The sequence below is a fragment of the Mastigoproctus giganteus genome, chromosome 6 (assembly GCF_048544385.1).
Source record: "Mastigoproctus giganteus isolate SK-2022 chromosome 6, ASM4854438v1, whole genome shotgun sequence".
NCBI lineage: Eukaryota > Metazoa > Arthropoda > Arachnida > Uropygi > Thelyphonidae > Mastigoproctus > Mastigoproctus giganteus.
Genome location: NC_143580.1, coordinates 121,506,480 through 121,531,973, shown reverse-complemented (window position 1 = coordinate 121,531,973; position 25,494 = coordinate 121,506,480). Strand labels below are relative to the sequence as shown.

The 25,494-nt window shown below is 38.6% G+C and overlaps 2 protein-coding genes across 3 annotated transcripts in view; one reads left to right on the top strand and one right to left on the bottom strand.

Annotated features, from left to right (window-relative positions):
* Window positions 1-25,494, bottom strand: part of Samtor (S-adenosylmethionine sensor upstream of TORC1) — a 500,386-nt gene that overhangs the window by 20,274 nt on the left and 454,618 nt on the right. The gene's annotated exons all lie outside the window — the stretch shown is intronic.
* LOC150084544 (E3 ubiquitin-protein ligase Mdm2-like) overlaps window positions 1-25,494 on the top strand; it is a 366,530-nt gene that overhangs the window by 218,543 nt on the left and 122,493 nt on the right. For both annotated transcript variants that reach the window (XM_090376480.1, XM_090376479.1), the window contains one exon: window positions 11,564-11,674. In XM_090376480.1, coding sequence (XP_090232606.1) covers window positions 11,564-11,674 — 111 coding nt within the window. The remainder of the gene's footprint in view (window positions 1-11,563; window positions 11,675-25,494) is intronic.

The window sequence follows — 25,494 nt, the reverse complement described above, 5'->3', positions numbered from 1 at the left end:
ATTACAGTGTCTGGAGACTAGGCACCAGCTAGATTATCTGATAGAGGTGTATAAAGCCTTGAATGGTTTGAGCATGCTCAATGCTGATGGGATTCTTCCTCTTGCTCAGAATAATCACCTGAGAGTGCATAAATTCAAATTGAGGAAAGACAGATGTAGGATAGACATGCGGAAATTTGCCTTTAGCCAGCGGGTGGTTGGTTGGTGGAACAGACTTCCATCCCTTGTCGTGGAAGTTGATAGCCTAAATAAGTTTAAGGCTCAGCTGGACAGGTATTTCGAACGAACAGAGGGGTGAAATGGAAGTGGTTATTTTTTATTTTTTGGCTCATGCTGCATAAGCTTGCTTTCTTGCATCAAATGCCTCTACTAATGCTAACTGTTGATGATCATGCTTGACAAACAATAGGTTTTGCATCTACATTCACACAGTTGTTTACAGATGGGGGATGCTGGAAGTGTTATCAAATTTCGAGAGGGAGCCAAATTATTTTTTGATTACTAAGAGGAAAGTGGAACAAAAATTGCTGAAGCTGAACACGAACAAGTCATCTAAGGTGCATTAGCAACAAATAGTAATGATTTATAACAAAAATTTTGTGTGAACAAAGAAAATTTTGTTTCTGTGCATCTGCCACATTGTCCATTCATTCCTCCTACCAGCTAATTGCAACAAACATGATGTCCTGTGCTTCATCTGCAATATACTATATATGGTTAGCCTCTATGATATTTATGAGAAAAAAATAATTGCCAGATTTCTACTAGTTCCATTTTAATGACATTTGGGAGGCTTCAACCAAATGTTCAACCAATATTGCTCTAACAGAGTGAAAAATAAAATTTCATGAAAATCCATCCACTGGGAATTATTACATGTGGATGGACAGACAAAGCAATAATTTTATTTGTCTGTTTATTGATCAGACAAAGAAATTTTATTGGTTTTAATTTAATAAAATTTGGGATAACTCTACAAATCTGCTAAAATTCACAAATATAAAATTCCTTATGGGAATCCTGTTGTCTCAAAACTTTATAATAGACGTGTTGGACAGAAAACTTGTATGATCAAGACCTGCTAATTGTAAAATACGACAAATGCTAACTTATTGTGATTTTCTCTTGTAGAGAATTTGTGTTTTGAATGTTTTAAATTCAATGTTTTGAATTTAAACCAAATAAAAGTAGAATAATAATTAGAATATATAGGATATTAAGAAATATTATATTTTAATTCATGAAATCTCTTCCTGAAATTTTTTCCAAGGGGTAGGGTTCATCCTGACAACTCGAAATCATATAGCAATGTGGGGTCGGAAATGCTTTCCTGAAGCGGTGTTGTACACAGAAGCACCATAAAGAAAAGAGACCGTAAGTGAGAAATCGTTTTAATAATACATGAAAAGAAGCAAAAGGTACATGGATTAAAGTAAGTGTTCGAAGTTTCTTCAACCTCGTATTGCTTTCGCACAGTGGTACCTTGGAAAATGTGCTACAAATCCCCTTTTTCCTCTGAAGTGTTGTTTTCCGATGAGGCATCCTTCACAAGGGAAGGAATTTTCAACACGCATAACGACCATATCTGGGCGGTCAAGAACCCGCATGCAATACGACGTCGTGCAGCACAGATTCGATTTTCGGTTAATGTATGGGCCGGTATTATGGGAGATCACCTCATCGGACCTTACCTGTTACCGTGTCGTCTAACCGGACCTATCTACTTGATCTTTCTGCAGCAAGTATTGCCACAACTTTTGAGAGATGAACAGATTTCTGCATCGATGTGGTTCCAACACGATGGAGCCCCTGCCCATTATAGCGGAGATGTTCGTAACTACCTGGATGTCACATTTGGTCAACAGTGGATCGGACATGGTGGTCCCGTGCGTTGGCCTGCTCGGTCACCCGACCTATCATGTCTTGATTTTTATTTCTGGGGTAATATGAAATCGCTAGTTTATGACACCCCTGTTGACAATGCTGAGGAGCTGGTTGCAAGAATCGCAGTAGCTGCCGAAGAAATTCGAAATTCGCCTGGAGTATTCCAGAATGTTCGGATGTCCATGCGTTGGAGATGTGAGGCGTGCATTGTAGCCCGTGGAAGAAACTTCGAACACTTACTTTAATCCATGTACCTTTTGCTTCTTTTCATGTATTATTAAAACGATTTCTCACTTACGTCTTTATGGTGCTTCTGTGTACAACACCGCTTCAGGAAAGCATTTCCGACCCCACATTGCTATATGATTTCGAGTTGTCAGGATGTACCCTACCCCTCTTAGAAGTTCTGAAACGTTTAACTGAAACACCCTGTATATAAAAAATCACAGTCTGTTGTGCGAGGAATTGTAAACTATGTTTGTTGTGTAAAATCTATTGTTTTATTATTTTTTGTTGAATTTTTAAGGTATGCCCATAATTTCTTGGAGCTGCCAGAGGCTAGGTTAATTGGCAGATAACAGTATGTTTAGTAAGTTTACCTGCCAATTATTTCACCCATGAAGGAGTCTTTTACCAACAAGTGTTTGGGGTACCAATGGGCAGTTCCATAAATGGACATCTCTCTCTGAATTCTGGAAATAGAGAATCACATCATTTCCAAATACTGTACGTAAATGATTGTTTCCTTATAGAACAAAGGAATAAAAGCAAGCTTTAAACCCTAAATCTATGATGGCAAATAATTGGAAATATAATGGGAGATAATTACCCGAAGCTTGATGGGGGCTTTTAGTTTATATTTCTTCATTTTCTATTGTGAATTGTAGCCTTTCATCTACATTATTCAACTCATGAAAGATTTAAATTATGGTATCTAGTTTTCTATGAGCATTAGCATTAGTAGAGGCATTTGATGCAAGAAAGCAAGCTTATGCAGCATCAGCCAAAAAAAAAAAAAAAAACCCCCACTTCCACTTCACCCCTCTGTTCGTTCCAAAGGCTCAGCTGGACAGGTATTTGGAACGAACAGAGGGGTGAAGTGGAAGTGGGTTTTTTTTTTTTTTTGGCTGATGCTGCATAAGCTTGCTTTCTTGCATCAAATGCCTCTACTAATGCTAATGCTTATAGAAAACTAGATACCATACATTAAATCTTTCATGAGTTGAATAATGTAGATGAAAGGCTACAATTCACAATAGAAAATGAAGAAATATAAACTAAAAGCCCCCATCAAGCTTCGGGTAATTATCTCCCATTATATTTACAATTATTTGCCATCATAGATTTAGGGTTTAAAGCTTGCTTTTATTCCTTTGTTCTGTTGCAAGGTTCATCCATCTTTAAGCAGGTCTTTTAATACTGTTTCCATCTATTCTGATTACATCTTACCTGGATGCAGTTATTCTTGGAAAAAATCTCATGTAAGAGATTTCCTGAATTAAAATATAATATTGTTAAATTTTAATATCCCATACATTCTAATTATTCTTCTATTTTTATTTAGTTTAAATTCAAAACATTGATTTAAATTTAAAAAAATAGGACAGATTCTTTACAAGAGAAAATCACAATAAGTTAGCATTTGTCTGACATTACCAATATTAGCGAGTCTCGATCGCACTAGTTGTCTGTCCAACATGTCAAATATAAAATTCACTGAGAGTCAAGTTATTACACGAGGACAGAAAAATAAGTCTGATTTTAATTAAATTTGTCTGTTGGTCTGATTTTTAATTAAATTTGGACTAGCTTGGCAAATCTGTTTAAAAGGCCCAAATATAAAATTTCAAACAAAAAAAAAAAAAAAAAATCTAGTACTAGTCAGGTTGTTACATGCAGAATGAATGGACACCTGGGCATGAAGACAATAGGTGTATGTGCAGGTATGCTAGTGCACATGCAAAGGCAACCAGTGGATCAGAACTGGCCAATTATATTAAGGGAGGCAACAAGATAGGAAATCAAACCTTTAACTATAATTAGAGAATTCTTGGATTCTGAGGAGGTCCCAATAGATTGGAAATGTATGAATGTATCTGAGTTCACAAAGGGGCTGGGGTGGGGGGAGGAGCAAATGGTGAAGTGAGTAATTACAGACCTGTAAGCTTGACTTCTTTTTCAGGGAAAATAATGGAGTCAGTGGTTAAAAAAGGAATGCAGGGCCATCTAGATAGGAATTTGTTAAGGATTTGTTAAGGGGCAATCATTTTCTGACTTATCTGATTGGATACTATGATGATTCAGTAATAAAGGAACCAGATTAAAAATATAATTTTGACATCATATAGTTGGATTTCAGAAAAGCTTTTGATACTATTGCACATAAAAGGCTGCTATATAAATTTGAGCAGGGTGGCATTAAGTACAAGTTACAAATGTGGATAAAAGACTAGCTAAGTGTGATAAGACAGAGTGGTTTTTAATGGCTGTCGCTCTTCTTGGATTAATGGATTGCCCTTTCAATATTAGTGGAGTAACCCCAGAGTTCGGTGCTGAGTCCACTATTGTTTTCAATATTTATTAAATTGTATTATTATTATCAGGATTAATGTCCAGATGATGTGAAGATGTTTAATCAGGGTGGTTAATCATAGTAATCAGGGTATGGTATTCTACTGAAACAGGATCTAGAAAAATTAGGCAGATGACTGGGAAGTATCAATTGAAGTTTTAACAATCACAAATGCAAGGTGTTGCATAGGGTTAGCAATAATCCCAGATTAGCATACCAACTTTGAACACTGGATAGTGAAGAATGAAAAAGATCCTGGGGTAATTGTGTGGTCTAGTATGAAGTTCTCTGAGCAGCGCAGGCAGGTGCTAGGACAGCTCATGGGGTTTTGTCAGTGGTACATGAGAATTTTTCCAGCAGGATAAGGTGATTATCCATTACAAAAGGCAATAGGATAATCCCCCATCCTACATTAGCCACATCTTCAGTACTGCATAAAGGTCAGAAGCTTAATTTTTGTATGTGGATCTGTTATGGGTGCAGAGTAGTGCAACAAGATTAGTGTGGGAACTAAAGGGTACTTCGACCAAGAAAGCTTTCATATTCTTTCCTCCAGAAGACCTTTAAAGCTGTTCTAAATCTGTAGGTTGTCAAATTCCCAAACTATTAGTGAAATCTGTAAACTGCAGCCTAGGCACTTGCGAGGAGATCTGATTGAAGTGTTTAAAGCTTTGAATAGATTTAATAAGTTTAATGTTGATGGCATCCTTCCTCTCCGACTACAAACCTGAGGAGGAATAAATTCAAATTGAGGAAGGATGGGTGCAGGACAGATGTGTGAATATTTTCCTTCTGCCTGTGGGTAGTTGATTGTTGGAACAAACCACCACCACATGGTGATGTAGTAGTGAGGTGTTCGAATAAGTTGTAGGAAGAACTAGACAATCTATTAGAGCAAATTAACAGGCAATAGAGAAAGTGGGTTTTTTTTTGTGTGTGTAAAATATAATGTACAAAATTGTTTCCTTGCACCATTTGCCACTACTAATACCAGATTGTAGTTTGTTCCAACAATCAATTACTGTTTGGTTGAAAGCAGATTTTTACACATCTGTCCTGCAGCCATCCTTCTCAATTTAAGTTTGTCATCACCTTGTTGTTACTGACAAAGTTCCTGTATATCATTGACAGAACCTCATGAACTGTTCTAGTGGCCTGTCTGCACTGCAAAGAAAGCTTCATGTCTCATTGTACAATTATCTTTTGTTCTATACCACAGAATTGGTATGTTATTCTGAGATTATTGCTACCTGTGAGCACTACCTTACATTTATCAATACTAAACCTCAGTTGCCACTTCAACCCACCTGGCTAATTTTTATAGGTCTTCTTGTTGCAATAATTCTGCCCAGACACAACAGAAGGGAGTATATGTTGAGAGGCTTGTCAATTTGGCCCTTGAGAGATTGTTCAAGGTTCATGGGGTAGAATTTTTTTCAGTGTGGTCTATTCATGCTAACAGGAGAGACTGTTTTTACAGGTGTGGGATTTACTTGAATAGAAGGAGTGCAAGAATATTTGCTGATGTTCTCAAGGCAGCAGTTGGCGGGTTGGAAAAATGCTAGCTTAGAGGGGGGAATACACACTAATAGCTCAACTAGAGCTGCAGGCATAGGCAAAAGTGATGCTTGCAGAAACTTGGAAAGCAGGGTATCTCACACTTCAGGAACTGCTGTAGGTCATCATGGAACAAATAAATACATGGGCTGTGTTAGGGTAACTAAGAGTAAGAACATGTGCATAATGCTCAGAAAATTGTAAATAGATTTGATGAATTTGAAGTACTGATTAAGTGTTCAAATGCAGACATAGGAATAGCAGAAACATGGTGTCACTCAGACATAAGTGATGCTGAATTTGAATATGGGGAATACAATGTATACAGGAAGGACATACAGGAGAGGAGAGATGGAGGGGTTATACTCTTAGTTAAGAAGCATATTAAATCAAAGACAGTGCATCCAGTTGACATGGGGTGACAAGTGCAATGTTGAGTCGGTTTGGCGTGATATAAGCACTGAGAAGACAAAATTGAGAGTAGGAGTATGTTATAGGCCCATTGACTGTGATGAGTATACCAAACAGCCATACAGGGAAATAGTGGGCCAGTAAATCAGATTGTCTTGTAATGGGGGATTTTAACTTTCCAGGTGACTGGAATTTGTGGGTTGGTCACTCACACACTAGTAAGACTTTTGTGGATTTGTTGGATGGCTGTTTTCTGCAGCAACATGTTAGAGAGGCAAAAGAGGAAGCAGTACTCTTGATCTGGTTATCTGCAGTAATTCTTCCTGCATTAAGAATCTGCAGGTAAGAGACCCACTGGATGGCAGCAATCACAGTGTACTAATGTGGATTTTAATTAAAGAATAACTACTGTCAAGGGTAAAGAGAAAGGCCGTTGCTTTCGTAAGGTGACTACAGAGGTCTTCGACAGTTTTAAATAGTGTGCAGTGAGGCCAATAGCAAATTCTAAATAGGAAGTATTCATGAACGTAATCAAAGAAGCTATTAGGCTTTTCATACCAACAAAGAAATACTCTTCAAGGCTTGGACCTCAATGGATATCAAATGAACTATTGACACACATGACAGAGAAGAAAAGTACATGGGATGCATATAAATTATCAAGTGATACAGAAGCCTATGGTAGATATAAATTAGTCTGTAATCAAGTCACAAAGAGTTAGATGAGCTAAGGCAGATTATGAGAAGTCTGGCAAAGAAAAACAGCAGACTTCTATGCTTATATTGACAGTAGAAGGAAGGGGTTCAATCACATTGGTCCACATGATGACTAAGGGTTAACCATTGACAATGATGCTCAATTTGCAGACAAATTGAATAGGTATTTTGCATCTACATTTACACATAAGGAATTCTTTAGGGAAGGGGGGTGCCAGAAGTTGATCAAACTCTAACGAGGAGCTAAATGACTTCACGATAACTGAAAGGAAAGTGGAAGAGAAATTGTCGAAGTTGGACATAAAAAGGCCCTGGGATGGATGGAATCTATCCAATTATATTAAGGGAGGCAACAAAGGAGGTAAGCAAACCCTTAGCCACAATTATGAGAGCATCGTTGGTTTCAGGGGAAGTCCCTGTGGACTGGGAATGTGCGAATGTATTCCCAATTCATAAAGGGGGATCAAAAGGCAATGTGAGTAATTACAGACCTGTTAGCTTAACCTCTGTTCCAGGGAAAATAATGGAATCACTGGTTAAAGAAGTAATGCAGGACCATTTGGACAGGCATACAATTATACTGCAATCAGAGCATGGATTTGTTAACGGGCAGTCTTGTCTAATCAATCTGATAGGTTACTATGATGCAGCGACCAGCGAACCGGATGCAAAAAATAATTTTCACATCATATACTTTGATTTCATGAAGGCTTTTGATACTGTAGCACATAAAAGTCTGCTGTACAGACTGGAGCAATGTGGCATTAAGGGCAATTTACTGTTATGGATAAAGGGTTAACCATTGACCCTTTTGTTAACAATGGGCACTGCTCTTTGTGGATTAATGTTATTAGCGGAGTTCCACAGGATTCAGTCTGGGGACATTTTGTTTTCAATATTTATCAGTGATATTAATGAAGGTATATCAGGTTTAATGTCTGAGTTTGCATATGATACAAAGGTTGTGGGGATGGTTAACTACAGTCATCAGGGTGAGCCACTGCAACAAGATCTAGGAAAATTGGGTTGATGGGCTGAGAAATGGCAGTTGAAGTTTAACATTGTGGTCTCAGCAAGTTGAAGAATACCATTAACATTCAGCTTCCATTCAGGGCTTTAAACACCTCAGTCAGATCTCTCCACAGGTGCATGGTCTCAAAACGATGAAGTTTTGCAGGACAGAAGACTTTCTACATAGTTCCCTTCACCAGTCTGGTTGCTCTTCTCTGTACCCATTCCAGCAGATCTATGTCCTTCCTAAAGTGAGGCTTCCCGATCTGTATACAGGTCGGGAAGCCTGACATCTTGAGTACTCATACAGTACTCAAGGTGTGGCCTAACCATGGCATTATACAAAGGGATAATCACCACCTTATTCCTTCATATCATTGACAAAACTCTGTCAGCTGCCCTTGCAGCATGTCTGCACTGCTGAGGGAATTGTGTCTGACTGCACAATTATCCCCAAGTGTTTATTTATTTATTCATTCTCCACTACCCTAAGTGCAGTGCCACACAGATGATAAGTTACTCTGGGGTTACAGCTACTGATATGCAGTACCTTGTTTTTGTCAATTATTATTATTATTATCATTAACCATATGGTGCAACAAAAAGCATGAGGCTTTTGCTGCACCAGCCAAAAAAAATTCTGAGTTACCCTGAGAGAGAGAGAGAGAGAGAGAGAGAGAGAACAAGAGTCAGAAGTAGAAGGGAATCACCAAGGAAGAGAAGAATGATGATACCCAGGGTCCTTAGCTGGATATTATCATTCTTCTCTTCCTTGGTGATTCCCTTCTTGTTCTCTCTCTCTCTCTCAGGGTAACTCAGAATTTTTTGTTTTGGCTGGCAGCAAAAGCTTCATGCTTTTTATTGCAACATATGGTTAATGATAATAATAATAATTGACAAAAGCATGGTACTGCATATTAGTAGCAGTAACCCCAGAGTAACTTATCAACTGTGTGGTACTGCACTTGGGTGGTGGAGAATAAATAAACACTTGGGGGTAATTGTGCAGTCAGACATAATTCCCTCAGCAGTGCAGACATGTTGACAGAGTTTTGTCAATGATATGCAGGAATAAGGTGGTGATTATTCCTTTGTATAATGCAATGGTTAGGCCACATCTTGAGTACTGTATGCAGTACTTGGGTTGTGAGGCTTCCCGACCTGTATACAGATTGGGAAGCCTCACTTTAGGGAAGACGTAGGTCTGCTAGAATGGGTGCAGAGAAGAGCAACCAGACTGGTGAAGGGAACTAAATGGTGTTCTTATGTAGTAAGGCTTCTGTTCTGTAAGACTGCAGTGTTTTGAGACCATGCACCTGCAGAGAGATGTGATTGAGGTTTTTAAAGCCCTGAATAGATTGAGTAAGCTGAATGTTAATGGCATTCTTCAACTTGCTGAGACTGCACATTAGGGGGCAGAAATTCAAGTTGAGGAAGGATGGTTGCAAGATAGATGTGCAGAAATTTGCCTTCAGTGAGCAGGTGGTTGATTGTTGGATGGGCTTCCATGTGCTGTGAAGTGGATTGGGTGAACAAGGAAGAACTAGACAAATTCTAGGAGGTTAGGTTACAGATGGGTGAGCTGTGTAGTTTTCTTTTTCTTTTTTTTTTTTCTTTCCTTTTTTGGCTGATGGTATATAAACTTTCTTTCTTGCATCATTTGCCATTACTACTATTACTTCTTCTTAGCCATTACTGTCCCACTGCTGGGCAAAGGCCTCTTCCAAAATCTTTCATCTTTTTTTGTCCCGTATCATGGTTGGCCAGTTTCTTCCTGCAAACTTGTTGCACTATCTCCTTTTTTTGTTGACCTCTGTTTCTATGTCTTTCCAGTGGTATCCATCCAGTTGCAGCTTTACTCCATCTATTATCTTATTTTCTCATATCTATTACTTTGCTGTGATCTTTACTAATGTTCTTTTACGTAATTCCTCATTTCTAAACTGTTAACTATAACTAAACTATTAACCTTTTCACTATTACTATTATTGTTTTTATTGACTTGTAATCATGCTATATGTTCCCTCCACGGCATGATATATTTTATTGATTTAATCAGTTTGTAAATAGACATTTTTATTTAATCACTTTTTAATTTACTGTGAACCTGTTTGCTATTTTTAATAAATTTTAATTTTAATTACTCCACTATTCACATTTTAAAATTGTCATTGCCATTGGTTATATATATGGATTGCTGTTAAATTATTTTCTATAACATTAGTGTGATGTTTTTGATTAATTTAAACCTAAGGTTTCATTTTTTTTTTCTCTTTTCTTGTATTTTGAATTAATGTGTTTACTGTGCAATATATTTGTGTTAGGGGCCTTTCAGTGAGACAATAGACATGTTATATTCTTCAGCATTTTTTCTTCAAACTTTTGATCTAACTTAATAAGTTAAGTTTTATTACAGAAATTATTTCTCTTGAAGCCAGAAGAAAATATTCTCATGTTTAACAGGAACTGAAATAATTCTTTGGACTTTTTTTTATTTTATTTGGATTTACTCTCCATAATATCATTTGAGATTGTAGTAAATGTTTACTGACTTCCTGGTTTTTCTTTGTCTCACTGACCTGTTACTATTAACTTTACTCTTTGTTTGATTTCTACCTCTCCTTGAATTTGTATTGCATTTTTAGTCAAAGGAGGAACTGTCTTTGTTGACATTTTTTCTGTTACTCAAGTTGTTTTTGTGCTTTTAACATCACTTCTATCAGTCTCTCCCCCCCCCTCCACTTCTTTTGGAACTCTTCAAAATATATTACTTGTTTTGTATTAGTGGTGGTCTGGGCCTAAGACTTTTCTATATATGATATTTTTAATGCTCTTGACTATTGTTTTTCTAATACTAGCAAGGCTGGTGTTGGCAGAGGTGGCATTCTACAAATATACCATACATATATTATGTTGAAAAGTTAAAATTAACAGTCAGTTAGCAAAACCTTTATTTCATATAAATAGTCAAAAGTCAAGTACTGGCCTAATTACCAACTGTTATGAGTTTCATAAAATACAGTAACTTGGAATATGCAAGTTACGGTATTCTGTTATTATTTATGGATAAATTTGAATGAGTGAGTTTTTTACTGGATTTCTCTGATTTTATCATGTTTTTGTGTTTATGACATTGTCTGTCAGTTTTTTTTTTTTTTTGGAACCGTTCAAAATTTATAACAAGCTCATCTTTTACTTACTATCTGATGCATGTTGAGAACAGCAGTAATTGTAGTGGGAGTTGTCTGTTATCACATATGATTACATTAAAATCGAGAACTATCATTATTTTATTTGAAGTCATTTTTTTAATTTGCAGAAAAGCAAGGTGCCATTTCATACCTATTCTCAAAATATGTTTTTTTATTCCTTACTTGTACAGTTTACAATACATACTTTTCTGTTTTTCAGGACATTGTTCATGCCACAGTATTTGTATGCAAAACAGATAGCGATAAAGAATTCTGGGCTGATAATAGTTCTGAAGATGACTTAGTTGATTCACTGGAGTTATCTGAAGCTGTAAGTTTTGTATTGCTACAATAGTAAAATCCTGTTATAACAAACATCTTTGGGTAGTGGGGGGAAATCATTTTGTTCTACCAAAATTTCAGTCCACTGAGTATCACTGAATTATTTCAACAGAATCATTATTTACATAAATTCTGCTGTGCTTTTTAAATATATATATTTTAATTAATAATGTCTATAATTACAGTAATTCCTATATTAAGTACACAAAAATCATTTTGTGTGTACTTATTATAGGAATATTATGGGGCAGGGGAACACAAATCATTTTGTTCTACCGAAATTTCAGTCCACTGAGTATTGCTGACAGTTATTTCAAAAGAATCATTATTTGCATAAATAAATTCTGCTGTGCTTTTTAAATATATATATTTAAAATTAGTAATTCCTATAAAAATACATGTACTTCAAAAGTAAAAATATTTTGTTCAAAGAGTGTCATTTTGAAACATCTTATTTATAAGAAATATCATATATTCAGAAATGTGGTACAGTATGGATAACTTATTGTTACTTGTCCTGTATTACTGTATCAGTTTTGTTTTTAATCATTTCATGTGTGAGTTTCATGAATGCTTGTTGTGACTCCCTGTCAGTTTTCAATAGGTGTGGGCAAGTTCCTTCATGAAATTTTTGAGTTTTTTTAAAAATTAAAACTTCATAAATGCTTTTAACCCTTTTCAGTCTGATATTGCAGTGGCTGTGAACTATCAGTATTGCTGATTATGAAATTTGTTTTCTTACTATGCTGGTGTTGTTATTGTACTGTCACCTATATCTACTTAATTTCTTTCAAAAGCCTTTCTGATGATGACGGTGAGAAATTGTTAGAATACAGGTAGTTCCTGACTTTACGAGTTAATTCGTTCCTAGCACGCATGTTTGTAGAGCGGGAATTTATTTCTCAAAGATGTAATGTTAAAAACGAGTTGCGTTCTCAACAATGAAATTTGACCATAGTAATGTTATATAAAGGTCAACAAAACAATAGGTTATGCTTAAACAATGATTTATTTATCCAAAGAAATTAAAAAAAAAAAAAATAGCCTTTAAAATCAATCAAATTTTAATAATAAATAAATTATTTATGTGATACAAATGTTTATTCTTCATCATTCTGACACTATTCTGACAGTGAATGATTCTTAAAAGTTAACAGAGGGGTGAATGGTATGCTTGCTTGCTACAAAGAAATCTACGATGAAAAGAAAAAAAAGCCACCATCCAGTCATCTATTAATGTGTTCTTTCGTAAGGTTGAGTGGCTGACCCCTTCTTATAAATCTCCACAGCCCTCAACATCTGCAGCAGCATACTTATCAGCTGAAGACGTCGCTTCTGGCAGCGATGCTCGAGAGGTAACACTGACGTTATGCCTGTCTCCTCGGAGCAATATGGCCTTAGTTACTAATGCTCCTAAAACACCAAATAATATAACCTATCTCCTCTATTTTTTTGTAATTTTGTAATTTTTCCTGTGCATGAGATAAAAAATTGAATAAATACAATAAATAATTCTATTCACATGTTCGTCGAACATTTCTTTTTTGATTCAATCAATTCAGTGAGTGCAGTTGCGAGTGCTGCACAAGCATGGGGGAAATTCCGACTTACGTAGAGTTCCACAGGACTCAACTCTTACGTTAATCGGGGAGTGGCTGTACAGTGGGGCCTCGACTTATGATGACATCGACATCCGATATTCTCAGGAACTGATATACCTTCCATACGATCTCTTATTTTAAGGACCGATGATATTTGCAGGTACTGATGGCTTTCTGATATAGCTGGAACGATACCTAGATGGAAATTTTCAGACATGTGGTGCACGGAACATCACTCATACGATTGTTCTCAACCAATTAGTGTCTTTTTTATTGTTCAACGTGTGGTGTGTGCAGAACATTACTCGTACGAGATTGTTTCAGATCTGTGACGATCTGAAACTTAGAACTCCATCAACCAGTGGCAGTGATGTGGCTTTGAAGACATTAAAGCCAGCAGAGACTGGCTCGTGCGCTTCAAAAAAGGGCAAATATCAAAAGTGTTTAAAGGCATGGGGAGGCATTCAGTGCTGATTTAAAAAAAAAAAAAAAAAAAAAAGCAGCTGAGACATTTAAAAATAAATTTTGAGAGTTTGTTGAGGAGGGCTATCTTCCCCAGCAGGTTTTTAACATTGACAAAACCAGCCTCTTCTCAGGAAAATGTACATCACTAAGGATGAGGCTAGTTTACCTGGGCATAAGCCTCTGAAAGATAGGTTCACTCTTCTGTTGGGCGCCAATGCCTCTTGAGAATTTAAGCCAAAGCATTTGCTTGTGTATCACTCGAACATCTCCAGAGTATTTAAACAATAAAAGGTCAACAAAGGCATGCTGGGAGTGTTTTGGCGCAGTAACAAGAAGGCCTTGGTTACAGGATATGTCTTCAATGAATGGAAGCTTGAAGTTTTCTGTCCTTCAGTGAAGAGTTATCTTGAGAAAAATAAGCTTCCTGTGAAGGCACTGCTCCTGCTGGATAATGTGCCAGGCCATGATCCCAACCTTGTTCAATCTCTTGAGGCACAATTTGAATTTGTTCAAGTCAAATTTTTGCCAACCAATGTCACTCCTCTTCTTCAACCAATGCACCAGCAAGTAATTGCAAACTTCAAGAAAATCTACACCACGAAAATGTTCACAAGTTGCTTTGCAGTGACCTCTGGTGAAAATGCTGTCACCCTCTAAGATTTTTGGAGGTTGAAGTTCAACATGCTGGAATGTGAGGCTGATTGTAAGTTCTCTGAGTGATGTTTCCATCAGGTGCTTAAATTCGGCCTGAAAAAACATTTGGCCTTTAATTATCCATAACATTGACGGATTTGAATATGATGGTGCTTTGACAAATGATATCGTCACTCGGTAAATCAATGGGTCTAGAGTTTGGCGAAGAGGATGTGGAGGACCTTATTGAAGCTCATGGGCATGAGTTAACAACAGAGAAGCTACAAGGGTTGAAGAAAATTACGGAGAGTGACACTGAAGATGAATGGGAAGAAAGATTAATAAAGGTTAAAAGCGATAAAACAGTGATTGTAGCTTTCAGGGTGTCCACCTCCTTTCTCAACAACAATGATGTTTAGACAACACATCGAAAAGTGTCAGCTGAAGAGTTGAAGACCATCATTTCTTGTTGGGAGCATTTAAGAGAGTGGTAAAAAGCACCTCGGCATTGAAAACATTGAACTCATGATGGGCAAAATGGAACACAAAGTCATTTCTTACTTTAGGAAGCTACAAAAAAGTCGTCAAAAACAGTCCACTTATGACATTTTCTTTACAAGTAGCAGCAAAAGACACAAGACTGAAAAGACACCTGATGCATGTTATTGTCCCACCACCACTAAGCCACCATTGATTTCATCAGCTGTGCACTTCAAGTCTAAGGTAAATGCCAATTTATTGTTTGTTTTTTATTTTAAGATGTTTTATGGCTATTAAATAATCTTTATAAAACACTCATTTTTAATGTAAAAATGAAGTATAACATGTAAGAAATACCTATTTTATGTGTTGTTGACAATAGGTTTTGTGGAATGAATTACCATCGGATGTTGGGGCCCCACTGTATTTGAAATCATTTATGTATAAAGTTTTCATTTTCACAAAACTTCAAAATTTCACAAAGAAACTTACTCCACAGAGCCCACTCCTATCAGATTCACATCAGGGAGCCCATATACATTTGGGAAACTCATTCTTGAAAAAGTGAACTGTGTTTGACAGTTATAGACAAATTTTCTGAAGGTATTAACACATTGTGTACTCTCCCTACAGAAGTCCTCCTTCAGGCATAGATAGGTCTGTTCTTTTCCTCACAAATCAGACCTTGACCCATTCTCAAATAGATGTAACACTTGAGTGCACACCTCTTTCAGAGGAAGTGTTCTGCAATGGTTAGATGCTATCCAACACTGCCACTGCCCCCCCCCCCCAGGCATCCATGATTTATAGCTTGTTTGTCAAGGCAAATGAAACACCTTCAGCTGTTTTGTCACAGATAGTTGTATTTACAATGTGTTCATAATGAAGTGTAAATGTGTCCATTATATAATGTGAATACAGAATGAAGTGTAAATGTGTTCACACTATTTCTGTTGGTGTTTTGTTCAGTATTATCGAGAATTCCATATTAGCAATCATTTTTCTAATGAGTATGTTATATTTCTTCAAGTTTGCCGGTTTTTACTGTGGCCCTGCAAATACAAAAACAATATATTAGAGATAAATATCTGCTAAGTTTTCAATACGTACAGTTTTCATAACACTGGCCAACATGTTTTTTACTTTCAATATATGAGCTATTTTCAATCAATTTTTATGCATACATTTTGAAAATAATTCTCAAAATTGTCACATGTCACAATTGGGAGTTCGCCTGTGGACATCATGAAGTAAAGATGTGTTTCAGATTGCTCCACTTGATTGTAGACATTGGAAAGTAGTTTCTGGGAAGAACAAAGGAAACTATGTAAATGGCGCTTTGCAGTATATCGTCCTAAGGAAACTTTGATCTTTTGATGGATTATAAGCATAGAATCATGGATCCAGGACCAAGCCTCAATGCAAGAAGGTAGGTTCTTTAGGTGTTTCATACTGTTTTTATTTCGTTTTTGTTAAGATCTGGGCAATCTAAATAACTATGCTATAACAAGGCGTGACCATTTTCAGCCACCATTGTTTCAGCATATGGGGTTATCAGCTATTTAGAAGGCCTTACTTGTCATGCCCATGTCATATTAAAACCTGATAAAATATAGAGGTTGATTTGGTAAAGAATAAGGCTTTCTGTAATAAGTGGAGGGTGAGCAGATTTGACCCTTTCTTTGTAAATTTTGACATACTAATGCATGTGGCAAAACTGTCGCGAACTACCATGCCCCACCCCACATGCAAACTTATCCTAACTGGCAAAGACTTGCTAACAAAAGAGGACTATTTTGTGCATGAAATGTTTCCAGAACTTGTTAGCAGTATATTAGATATTCCGATTCATCGATATTACAAAAATCGATGAATCGGAAGTATAAAGATTGGAAAACAGAAAATACAGAGGAAATGACTCAGATTTTGAGACAGCCCCTTTGGATTTGCAGTCCACAGTTCAATTAAAACGAACAAACAGTGATGGAAATAACTCTCCATCTCAATGATGGAAGTAATTCAGAGGAGGAAGATATCAGGCTAAACCTGGTTCCAGTAAAATGAATGGAAAAATAGAATAAAACAGTAAAATGAATAGAATAGAATGAAAATAAGATTGAGAACAGAGTCATCCCCCAAAGCGAATAAAAACCTCACAATCAGGAGAAAATCAGAAGAAATTAATACAGAGGAAACTGAGCAGTCTTCTCAGGAAGCTGGCTCTGCATTAGATAAAGTTATTAGTGTTCACCTACAACTAGAAAAATGTTGTAAAAAACAGTCTTCCCAAACACAAGCACTGAAAGCAAACCAACCAGTACAGAAGTTGATAAAAAATCAAAATAAGACTACTAACAAAAAGGAAACCCACAAAGGACAACAAAGTGGACTCCCATGTCATAAATTTAAACAAGTACACCAACCGTTTAACTATAATAGTTTAATACTGAAAATTATAAAATGTACCAGATGATACAGTACTGTAAAATAATATTTACAAAAACTGACTTACAAAATAAAATGTATGATGAAATTTTAAAATACAGTAAAATATAATAAAGGTTAAAAGCGATAAAACAATGATTGTAGCTTTCGGGGGTGTCCGCCTCCTTTCTCAACAACAATGATGTTTAGACAACACATCCTTAAATATCAGGTTCACGGCACACGTGGCTGACCAGGCACATGCTCAGTATTTCTTCCATGTGAACCAGAACCGGAAGTAGTAGTAGTAGTAGTAGTAGTAGTAGTAGTAGTGGCACATGATGCAAGAAAGCAAGTGTAGGAGCTTATGCAGCATCAGCCAAAAAAAAAAAAAAAAAAAATCACACCATTCCCTCCAAATGCCTGTCCAGTTCCTCCTTAAATTTATTTAACCTATCAACTTCTACAACGACAGATGGAAGTTTGTTCCAGCAATTAACCACCCGCTGGCTAAAGGCAAATTTCCGCACATCTATTCTACATCTGTCCTTTCTTAATTTGAACTTATGTCCCCGTAGGTTGGTAATCTGAACAAGTGGAAGGATCCCATCAGAATTCAGCGTGCTCAACCCATTCAAGGCCTTATAGACCTCAATCAGATCACCGCGCAGGTGCCTAGTCTCCAGCCACTGCAATTTGCAGAACTTAAGCCTCTCTTGGTAAGAGAATCCCTTCATTCCCCTCACCAATCGTGTTGCTCTTCTCTGTACACGCTCAAGCAAATCTACATCCTTCCTAAAATGAGGCCTCCAGACCTGTACGCAGTACTCAAGGCGTGGCCTGACCATTGCCTTATACAGAGGGACAATCACCTCCTTTTCCCTGCTAGCAAAATTCCTATATATCATTGACAAAACCCCATGACCCGCCCTAGCAGACTGTCTGCACTGCTCAGAAAACTTCATATCTGACTGCACAATTACTCCCAGGTCTTTTTCATTTTCTACCACCTTAAGTGTAGTACCACACAGTTGGTACGTTTCTCTGGGGTTATTTCTACCCATATGCAGTAAGTGGCTTGGGAACGTGGAAATGTAAAGTGCTCGTCTTTTGCAAGGACCACAGCCTCCAGAAGGGGGTGGAGCCGAACACCCCTGTCCCTATTCATACTATTGTTTTCGGACAAGCCAATCCACAAACTCTCCAGCCACTTACGGTCCTAGAACCTATGCGCCCGGTCAAGGATGACAGCATTCACTGGGGAGACCTGGTGTTGATTTTCCCAATAATGCTCAGCAATGGCAGACTTATTAAACTCTGTGATCTGTATGGCTTGCATGTGCTCCCCCAGACAGTCTTTTAGTCGCCGTCCTGTCTCCCCCACATAACATTCCCCACAATCCGGGCATTTGATCTCATATACGACCCCACTACTGGAATCCCCAGTAATGGGGTCTTTGACCTGTGACGCCGCTGTGTGCAACCTCCGGCCCGGAAGCTGCACACAGCATGCCTGGAAGTCACGAAGCATCCTTGTAATACGATCTGACAAGCCCGGATATTATGGAATATAAACTGTGGTGACTGGAACAGATGGTGTTCCACGATTAGGCTCCACATCTCTATTATATTTATCAATGACCCTCTGGGGGTAACTGCCCTAACTTGCCCAATTTCTCTCTCTCTCTCTCTCTCTCCTGTGCTGACCTATAATGGGTGTACTATTAACTGTAGTACTAAGCCTGGAGCCTTCTCTGTACACCATTACGTCCAGGAATGAGAAAGAACCATTCACTTCTACCTCTGAGGTAAACTGTATAAAAGGAGAGAAACCATTGAGAAAACTAACTATATCCTCTTCTTTCCCCTTTTGTACCAAAGTGAACATGTCACTTTTTTTGGTAGCACTACCTATGCTTTGTCAAAATTCCTTGCGCAGCTGATTTCCCCTATAGTGGGACGGTCCGTGTTGGTTATTAAAGACAGTGTGGAATTTGTGAACTTCGTTAAAAACCAAAATGTAGGGGAGAATGAGATAATGATGTCGTTAGATGTAGTGTCATTATTTACTTGTATTCCCATAGCCCATGGGGTGGAATGTGTGAAGGTGGCACTACAAAAAGATGATATCCTAAGTACTAGATCGCACCTAAGTGTGGAGGATATATGCTGTGGCATAGAATTATGTCTTTTGAGTGCCACTTTGGTATATAAAGGAGTGATGTACAAGCAGGTTCATGGCATAGCAATGGGTTCTCCTATCAGCGCTATTGTCGCAAACCTAGCAATGGAAGAGTTAGAGAATAGGGTTTTTACAAGTTTGGAGTTCCCTATTTTATTTTTATTTTATTTTTTATTTTTATTTTATTAATAACAAGATACACAACAGGTAACCATTAACAATGTATCTGAGATCAGAACAATAAACATAATAACAATAATATGAAATCCAAAAGGAAGATAGACATTGATATAGATTCAAACATTAAAATGATATGTACAAAAGAGGATTGCATTAAGTTAAGTTACCGGTAAAACAAGTAATAATTAATCAGTTAGAGAATAGAAAAATAATAAAACACATAATAATAATAAACTACAATAATTAGATGAGAGCTAGTCATTTGGCATTTGAAGTGAAGAGGCAGACTTGCGGATGGAGTTCATCAGTGACTGGGAGTTGTCAAAGAAGTCAATGAGATTGCTGATTCTGTTCAGTGGACTGAACTTCATAAAGTCCGTGGTGGCAGAGTCAAGGCAAAACGGTGCAAGATTCCTGACTTGTCTACAAGGAGCATTGAAGTTTATTTTACTCAGGATATCAGATGCTTCATAAATTCCAGTGATTACTTTGGCTAGAAGAGTGATATCAGCAGTAACTCTTCTGGTGCACAGAGGCCTCAGATGAAAGTAATCACTCAGCGATTCATAATACACTGAGTGATAGAATAGAGGATTGCGGTACGTAAGGTAATGGACAAAATTTTTTTGGACTGCTTCAATTTTGTCAGTTAAAGTCTTTGTGTGAGGATTCCAGATGGGTGAACTGAATTCAAGCATTGGCAGAACAATAGTTTTATAAAGGATAACCGCATATCTGTAGTTTTTGAACTTGTATATGTTCTGTTTGATGAATCTCAGTGTTTTGAATGCTTTGCTGGTGATTTTAAGGACATGAGCATCGAATTTAGCACTGCTGAGAAGAGAATCCCCAAGTCGTTAACTTGGTCACACCTTTCGATGATCACAGAGTTAACACCGTACTCCGTATTTATTAGTTGGATGCGCAAGTGGAAGAGATACGTGGATGACACGTTCACTTTGGTACAAAAGGGGAGAGAAGAGGATATAGTTAGTTTTCTCAATGGTTTCTCTCCTTTTATACAGTTTACTTCAGAGGTAGAAGTGAATAGTTCCCTCCCATTTCTGGACGTAATGGTGTACAGAGAAAGCTCCAGAGTACAGAGAGTACACCCATTATAGGTCAGCACAGACTTCGCAGCATAAAAATAGTGTTGCCAGGGCACTTTTGGGTAGAGTTAGGACACATTGTAGTACCTCTGAGGAGAGAGAGAAATTGGGCAAGTTAGGGCGGATCTTATAAAATGCGGTTATCCCCAGAGGGTCATTGATAAATATAATAGAGACTTGGAGCCTAATCATGGAACACCGTCCGTTCCAGTCACCACAGTTTATACTCCCTACTATCCGGGCTTGTCAGATCGTATTACAAGGATGGTTCATGACTTCCAGGCATGCTGTGTGCAGCTTGTGGGCCGGAGGTTGCACACAGTGGTGTCACAGGTCAAAGACCCCATTACAGGGGATTCCAGTAGTGGGGGTCGTATATGAGATCAAATGCCTGGATTGTGGGGGTAGACAGGATGGCGACTAAAAAACCGGCTGGGGGAGCACATGCGAGCCATACAGACCGCAGAGTTTAAGTCCGCCATTGCTGAGCATTATTGGGAAAAACAAAACCAGGTCTCCCCAGTGAATGTTGTCATCCTTGACCGGGTGCATAGGTTCTGGGACCGTAAGTGGCTGGAGAGTTTGTGGATTGGTTCGCCTGAAAACAATAGTATGAATAGGGACAGGGGTGTTCGGCTCCACCCCCTTCTGGAGGCTGTGGTCCTTGCAAAAGACGAACGCTTTGTGTTTCCATGCTCCCGAGCCATTTCCGGTTCTGGTTCACATGGAAGAAATACTGAGCATGCGCCTGATCAGCCACGTGTGCCTTGAACCTGATATTTAAGGATGTGTTGCCTAAACATCGTTGTTGTTGAGAAAGGAGGCGGATGCCCCCAAAAGCTACAATCATTGTTTTATCGCTTTTAACCTTTATTATATTTTATTGTATTTTAAAATTTCATCATACATTTTATTTTGTAAGTCAGTTTTTATAAATATTATTTTACAGTACTGTATCGTCTGGCACATTTTATAATTTTCAGTATTAAACTTTTATAGTTAAATGGTTGGTGTACTTGTTTAAATTTGTGATATGAATCATTCTCCCAACCTTAGAGGCCTTTTTGAAGATATGGACTCCCACGAGACAATTAAAGTAGCAGTCACCAAAAACCTGGAACAAAGAGTTCAAAAATGTAAAAATAAAAGGATTGAGGAAAATATGTAACACTGTTTTTGGTGTAGTAATTGAAGCAGCTACCAAGGAGGATGATGACAAAATTATAAATAATCCTATGGTAACTGATTTAGGGCTAAAATCAGAAAAACCAAAAACTAGAGTACCAAACATACTAATTTTTGACATAGACAAAAACAAAAGCAAGGAAGATATCTTAACTGAAGACTACAACAAAAATTTCCGGGTGCATTTGACCATAGAGCAACTAATGTTTGAATTTAATGTAAAATACAATACAAAGTCAAGGTCGGCCCCATTCCGGTAATTGGATAGTTGAACCATCACCCAAGGTTTCGTAAATAATCACCGAACAGGACTGTATATTCATAGATTGGGTAGTCACCAGTATAGAGAGCACGTCCCAATACCCAAGTACTATAATTGTATGAAATTCAGCCATACATCCCACACTTGCTCCCAACAAGAGAGCACTTGTGAACACTGTGCCACAATTACAAAGAGTGCAGGAAAACACAGGAGGCCAAATGTGACCTCATTCCTTGAGGGACCCCAAGTGCCCTGTCTTAGACAGAAAACAGATAACAATATAATCTTTGTTTTAGCAGTTTACTTCTAAAACAGAGTACACAGGGCACTCTTCATAATTTTAATAATGACCAGACTTTGAAGTTCTTACAGTTAAATGCCCAGTGTGTACACACACACACAGTAGTAGTAGACCACCTGAAAATAGTTATGGAAGAAAACCGAATAGACATAGCATGTATCCAGGAGCCCTAGACTCATGGTGGCAGAGTTCAGGGATATCTTGCAAACTTCAGAATTATTGAAGCTTCTGTGGACACTACATGGGCAGCTACGGTAGTCAGAAATAGAAACATTACAGTTAGTTTAACTTCTGTTCCAGGAAAATAATAATGGAGTCACTGGTTAAAGATGCATTGCAGGATCATCTAGACCAGACTGCAGTAATAATTGAGACACACCATGGGTTTGTTAAGGGAAAGTCTTGTGTGACAAATTTGATTGGATACTATTCTTTCTTTATTCATAGAAATGTAGGATACGATTCCCGCTGCAGGCAGCCAGAGGGATCTTACAATTAACTGTACACATTACATTCAGTACATTAAAAACTACACAGCAAATACATAGAATACATAGACAGTTCAATATACACAGCTAATATTGCAATCAATGGATTTTATAGTTATTATAATAGATTGATTATACAGAGCTTATATTACATTACAGTATATAGATTTTATAGTTATTATATCTAAGCTGCAACACGTTGAGACAGTCCAGAAACTTTCACTGAGAGTTGACTAGTTCCGCTGACAATTGCAGGAATGTTGAGTGCATTTCACTATGGATTTGCGCTTTTCTTCTCTGTAGGCAGAATCTCTGAACCACACATCCAAATCAATGTTTGTGGAGTTCAGCGCACTGATGATGCTGTTCGGGAAGTGTCACTTGAAGGTCGAGAGCTTCTGCAGGTTAGAACAGAGCACTGGATGGTTTCTGAGGGCTCTACCAGGGATTTTCCAGCCTATGATTTCCCAGATATTAATAGTCGAGAGCAGCGGAGCACAGATTAAGCGCCATTGTGAGCTTCCTCGCATATGCCAGGTGCTGGGCCGAGGTGTATCTCAGATTTATGCAGAGCTGTGATTTTGATGTTGTATAGGGTAGGTGAACCCAATTGTTGGCCCACTTTAGGACCCAGAATTCCAGACCCCAGAGTATCTTCAGACTGGACATAGGAGCAGCCGACCAAACTTCAATACCCCTCAACGTGGGCACCTGTACGTGGTGAGGGGACCTCCCAGTGACGCTGCTGGTTTTCCAGATTAGCATCACTGGGATCCAACGCCCATACCTTGGTTCCAGGGTTACACCATTGGAATCCGGCGTGTGCAGCCGTGCGCCGCGACCCGTGGAAGCGGAAAGGGGGATCCTGGTGGTTGAGGGGCCCAGCCTTAATACACCACTTTGGCCCCTGCTTCGACGAGGCGGGTGGTCCCGGACCGGCCCGACTGGGATCAATCGGCGGGTGGTATTACACTGCTAGGGTCAACTGCGTTCCAATAAGTCTCCCTCCCTTTGGTCCTGGGACGGGATAAAGACTTATTGGAAACGTGGGTATGGTGTTCTAAGCGAACTCGGCGTCCCATTCGTGTACGCAGTACCTGCTAGTTCACGAGTGGGCGCCCCCTCGTAGGGCTCCGTGGTGGGTGAGGTACTTAGGCATCAGACACTTTTTCTTTACTCTTATGAGTAATTTAAATTCTATTTCTTCTGGGGCCCCAACAAGGCCCCTACCTAACCGAGACGAAACCACAGAAAATACTTGTGCAAAAAGAGCCAGAACTGAGGGTACACCACCATCTGTCACACTGCTTTTCCTCATTCTCCATTCCACCGGAGAGCAGGCACTCGGGAAAATGTCACCCTTTTTCATCCAGAAAGGATTAGAAGGGTTGACAGGATCCCCAAAATCTGTCAAAAGGCTACGTTCTGGAGACATTTTAGTTGAGGCTGCAAGCCAAAAACATGCACAGCAACTACTGAAAGCCACATCTTTAGGGGGATTACCGATCATCGTTACTCCCCATAAAACCTTGAATTTCTCACGCGGTGTCATATCAGAGTGGGATCTTCTTCATGTTTCTGAAGAAGAGATCTGCTCTGAACTTAAAGAGCAAGGAGTGACGGCTGTCAAAAGAATATCGATGCGGAAGGATGGGAATCTCGTCCCTACCCGAGTTCTCATCGTAACGTTTAACACCCCACGGCCTCCAAGTTCCATAAAAGCAGGCTATTTAAACTGCCCAGTGAGGGTTTATATCCCCAACCCACTGAGGTGCTTTAAATGCCAAAAGTATGGCCACTCTCAAACAGCTTGTCATGGCAACCCCGCCTGTGCTCGCTGTGGTGCTAAAGACCATGAGAGCAAGGAATGTTTAGCTTCTAAGCCAAGTTGTACAAACTGCCAAGGGGAACACCCTGCATACTCTCGAGCATGCCAGCGGTGGAAAGAGGAGAAGGAAATTCAGAAACTAAAAACAGAGCTAAACATCTCCTATCAGGAGGCTAGAAGACGCATCCAACCTATAAATAGCGCCAAGCCCTCATATGCCCAGAAAGCTTCTGGGAAAAGTACCGTTGGTACTCAGACTGATATGAGTATTCCACCAAGGGAGTCTTTTACCCCCATTGCGCGCTATTTATTAAGTTCCGAAAAGCCCACCCAAAAATCACAGTCAGCCGCCACTGCTATATCCGTACCTCCTAGTGCTCCACCACTTCCAAAACAGAGTACTAAAGAAACCAAGAAGAAAGGGGAGCAGGCATCTACAATTCAAGAGACAATGGATGTCGAAAATAAGGAGATACAGGACGACCCTGTCCTGGAACTCTTTGCGAAAGACGAAGAAGAAATGGATACAGGCCAACGTCCAGTCTTTCCAAAGAGAGATAAACCCAGGACTGAGAAAATGAAGCCCTCAGCCCTTCGGAAGCCACCAGACGGACCCAGTAAATCAAAATAATGGGTACATTTAAATTTCTCCAATGGAATTGCCGTGGATT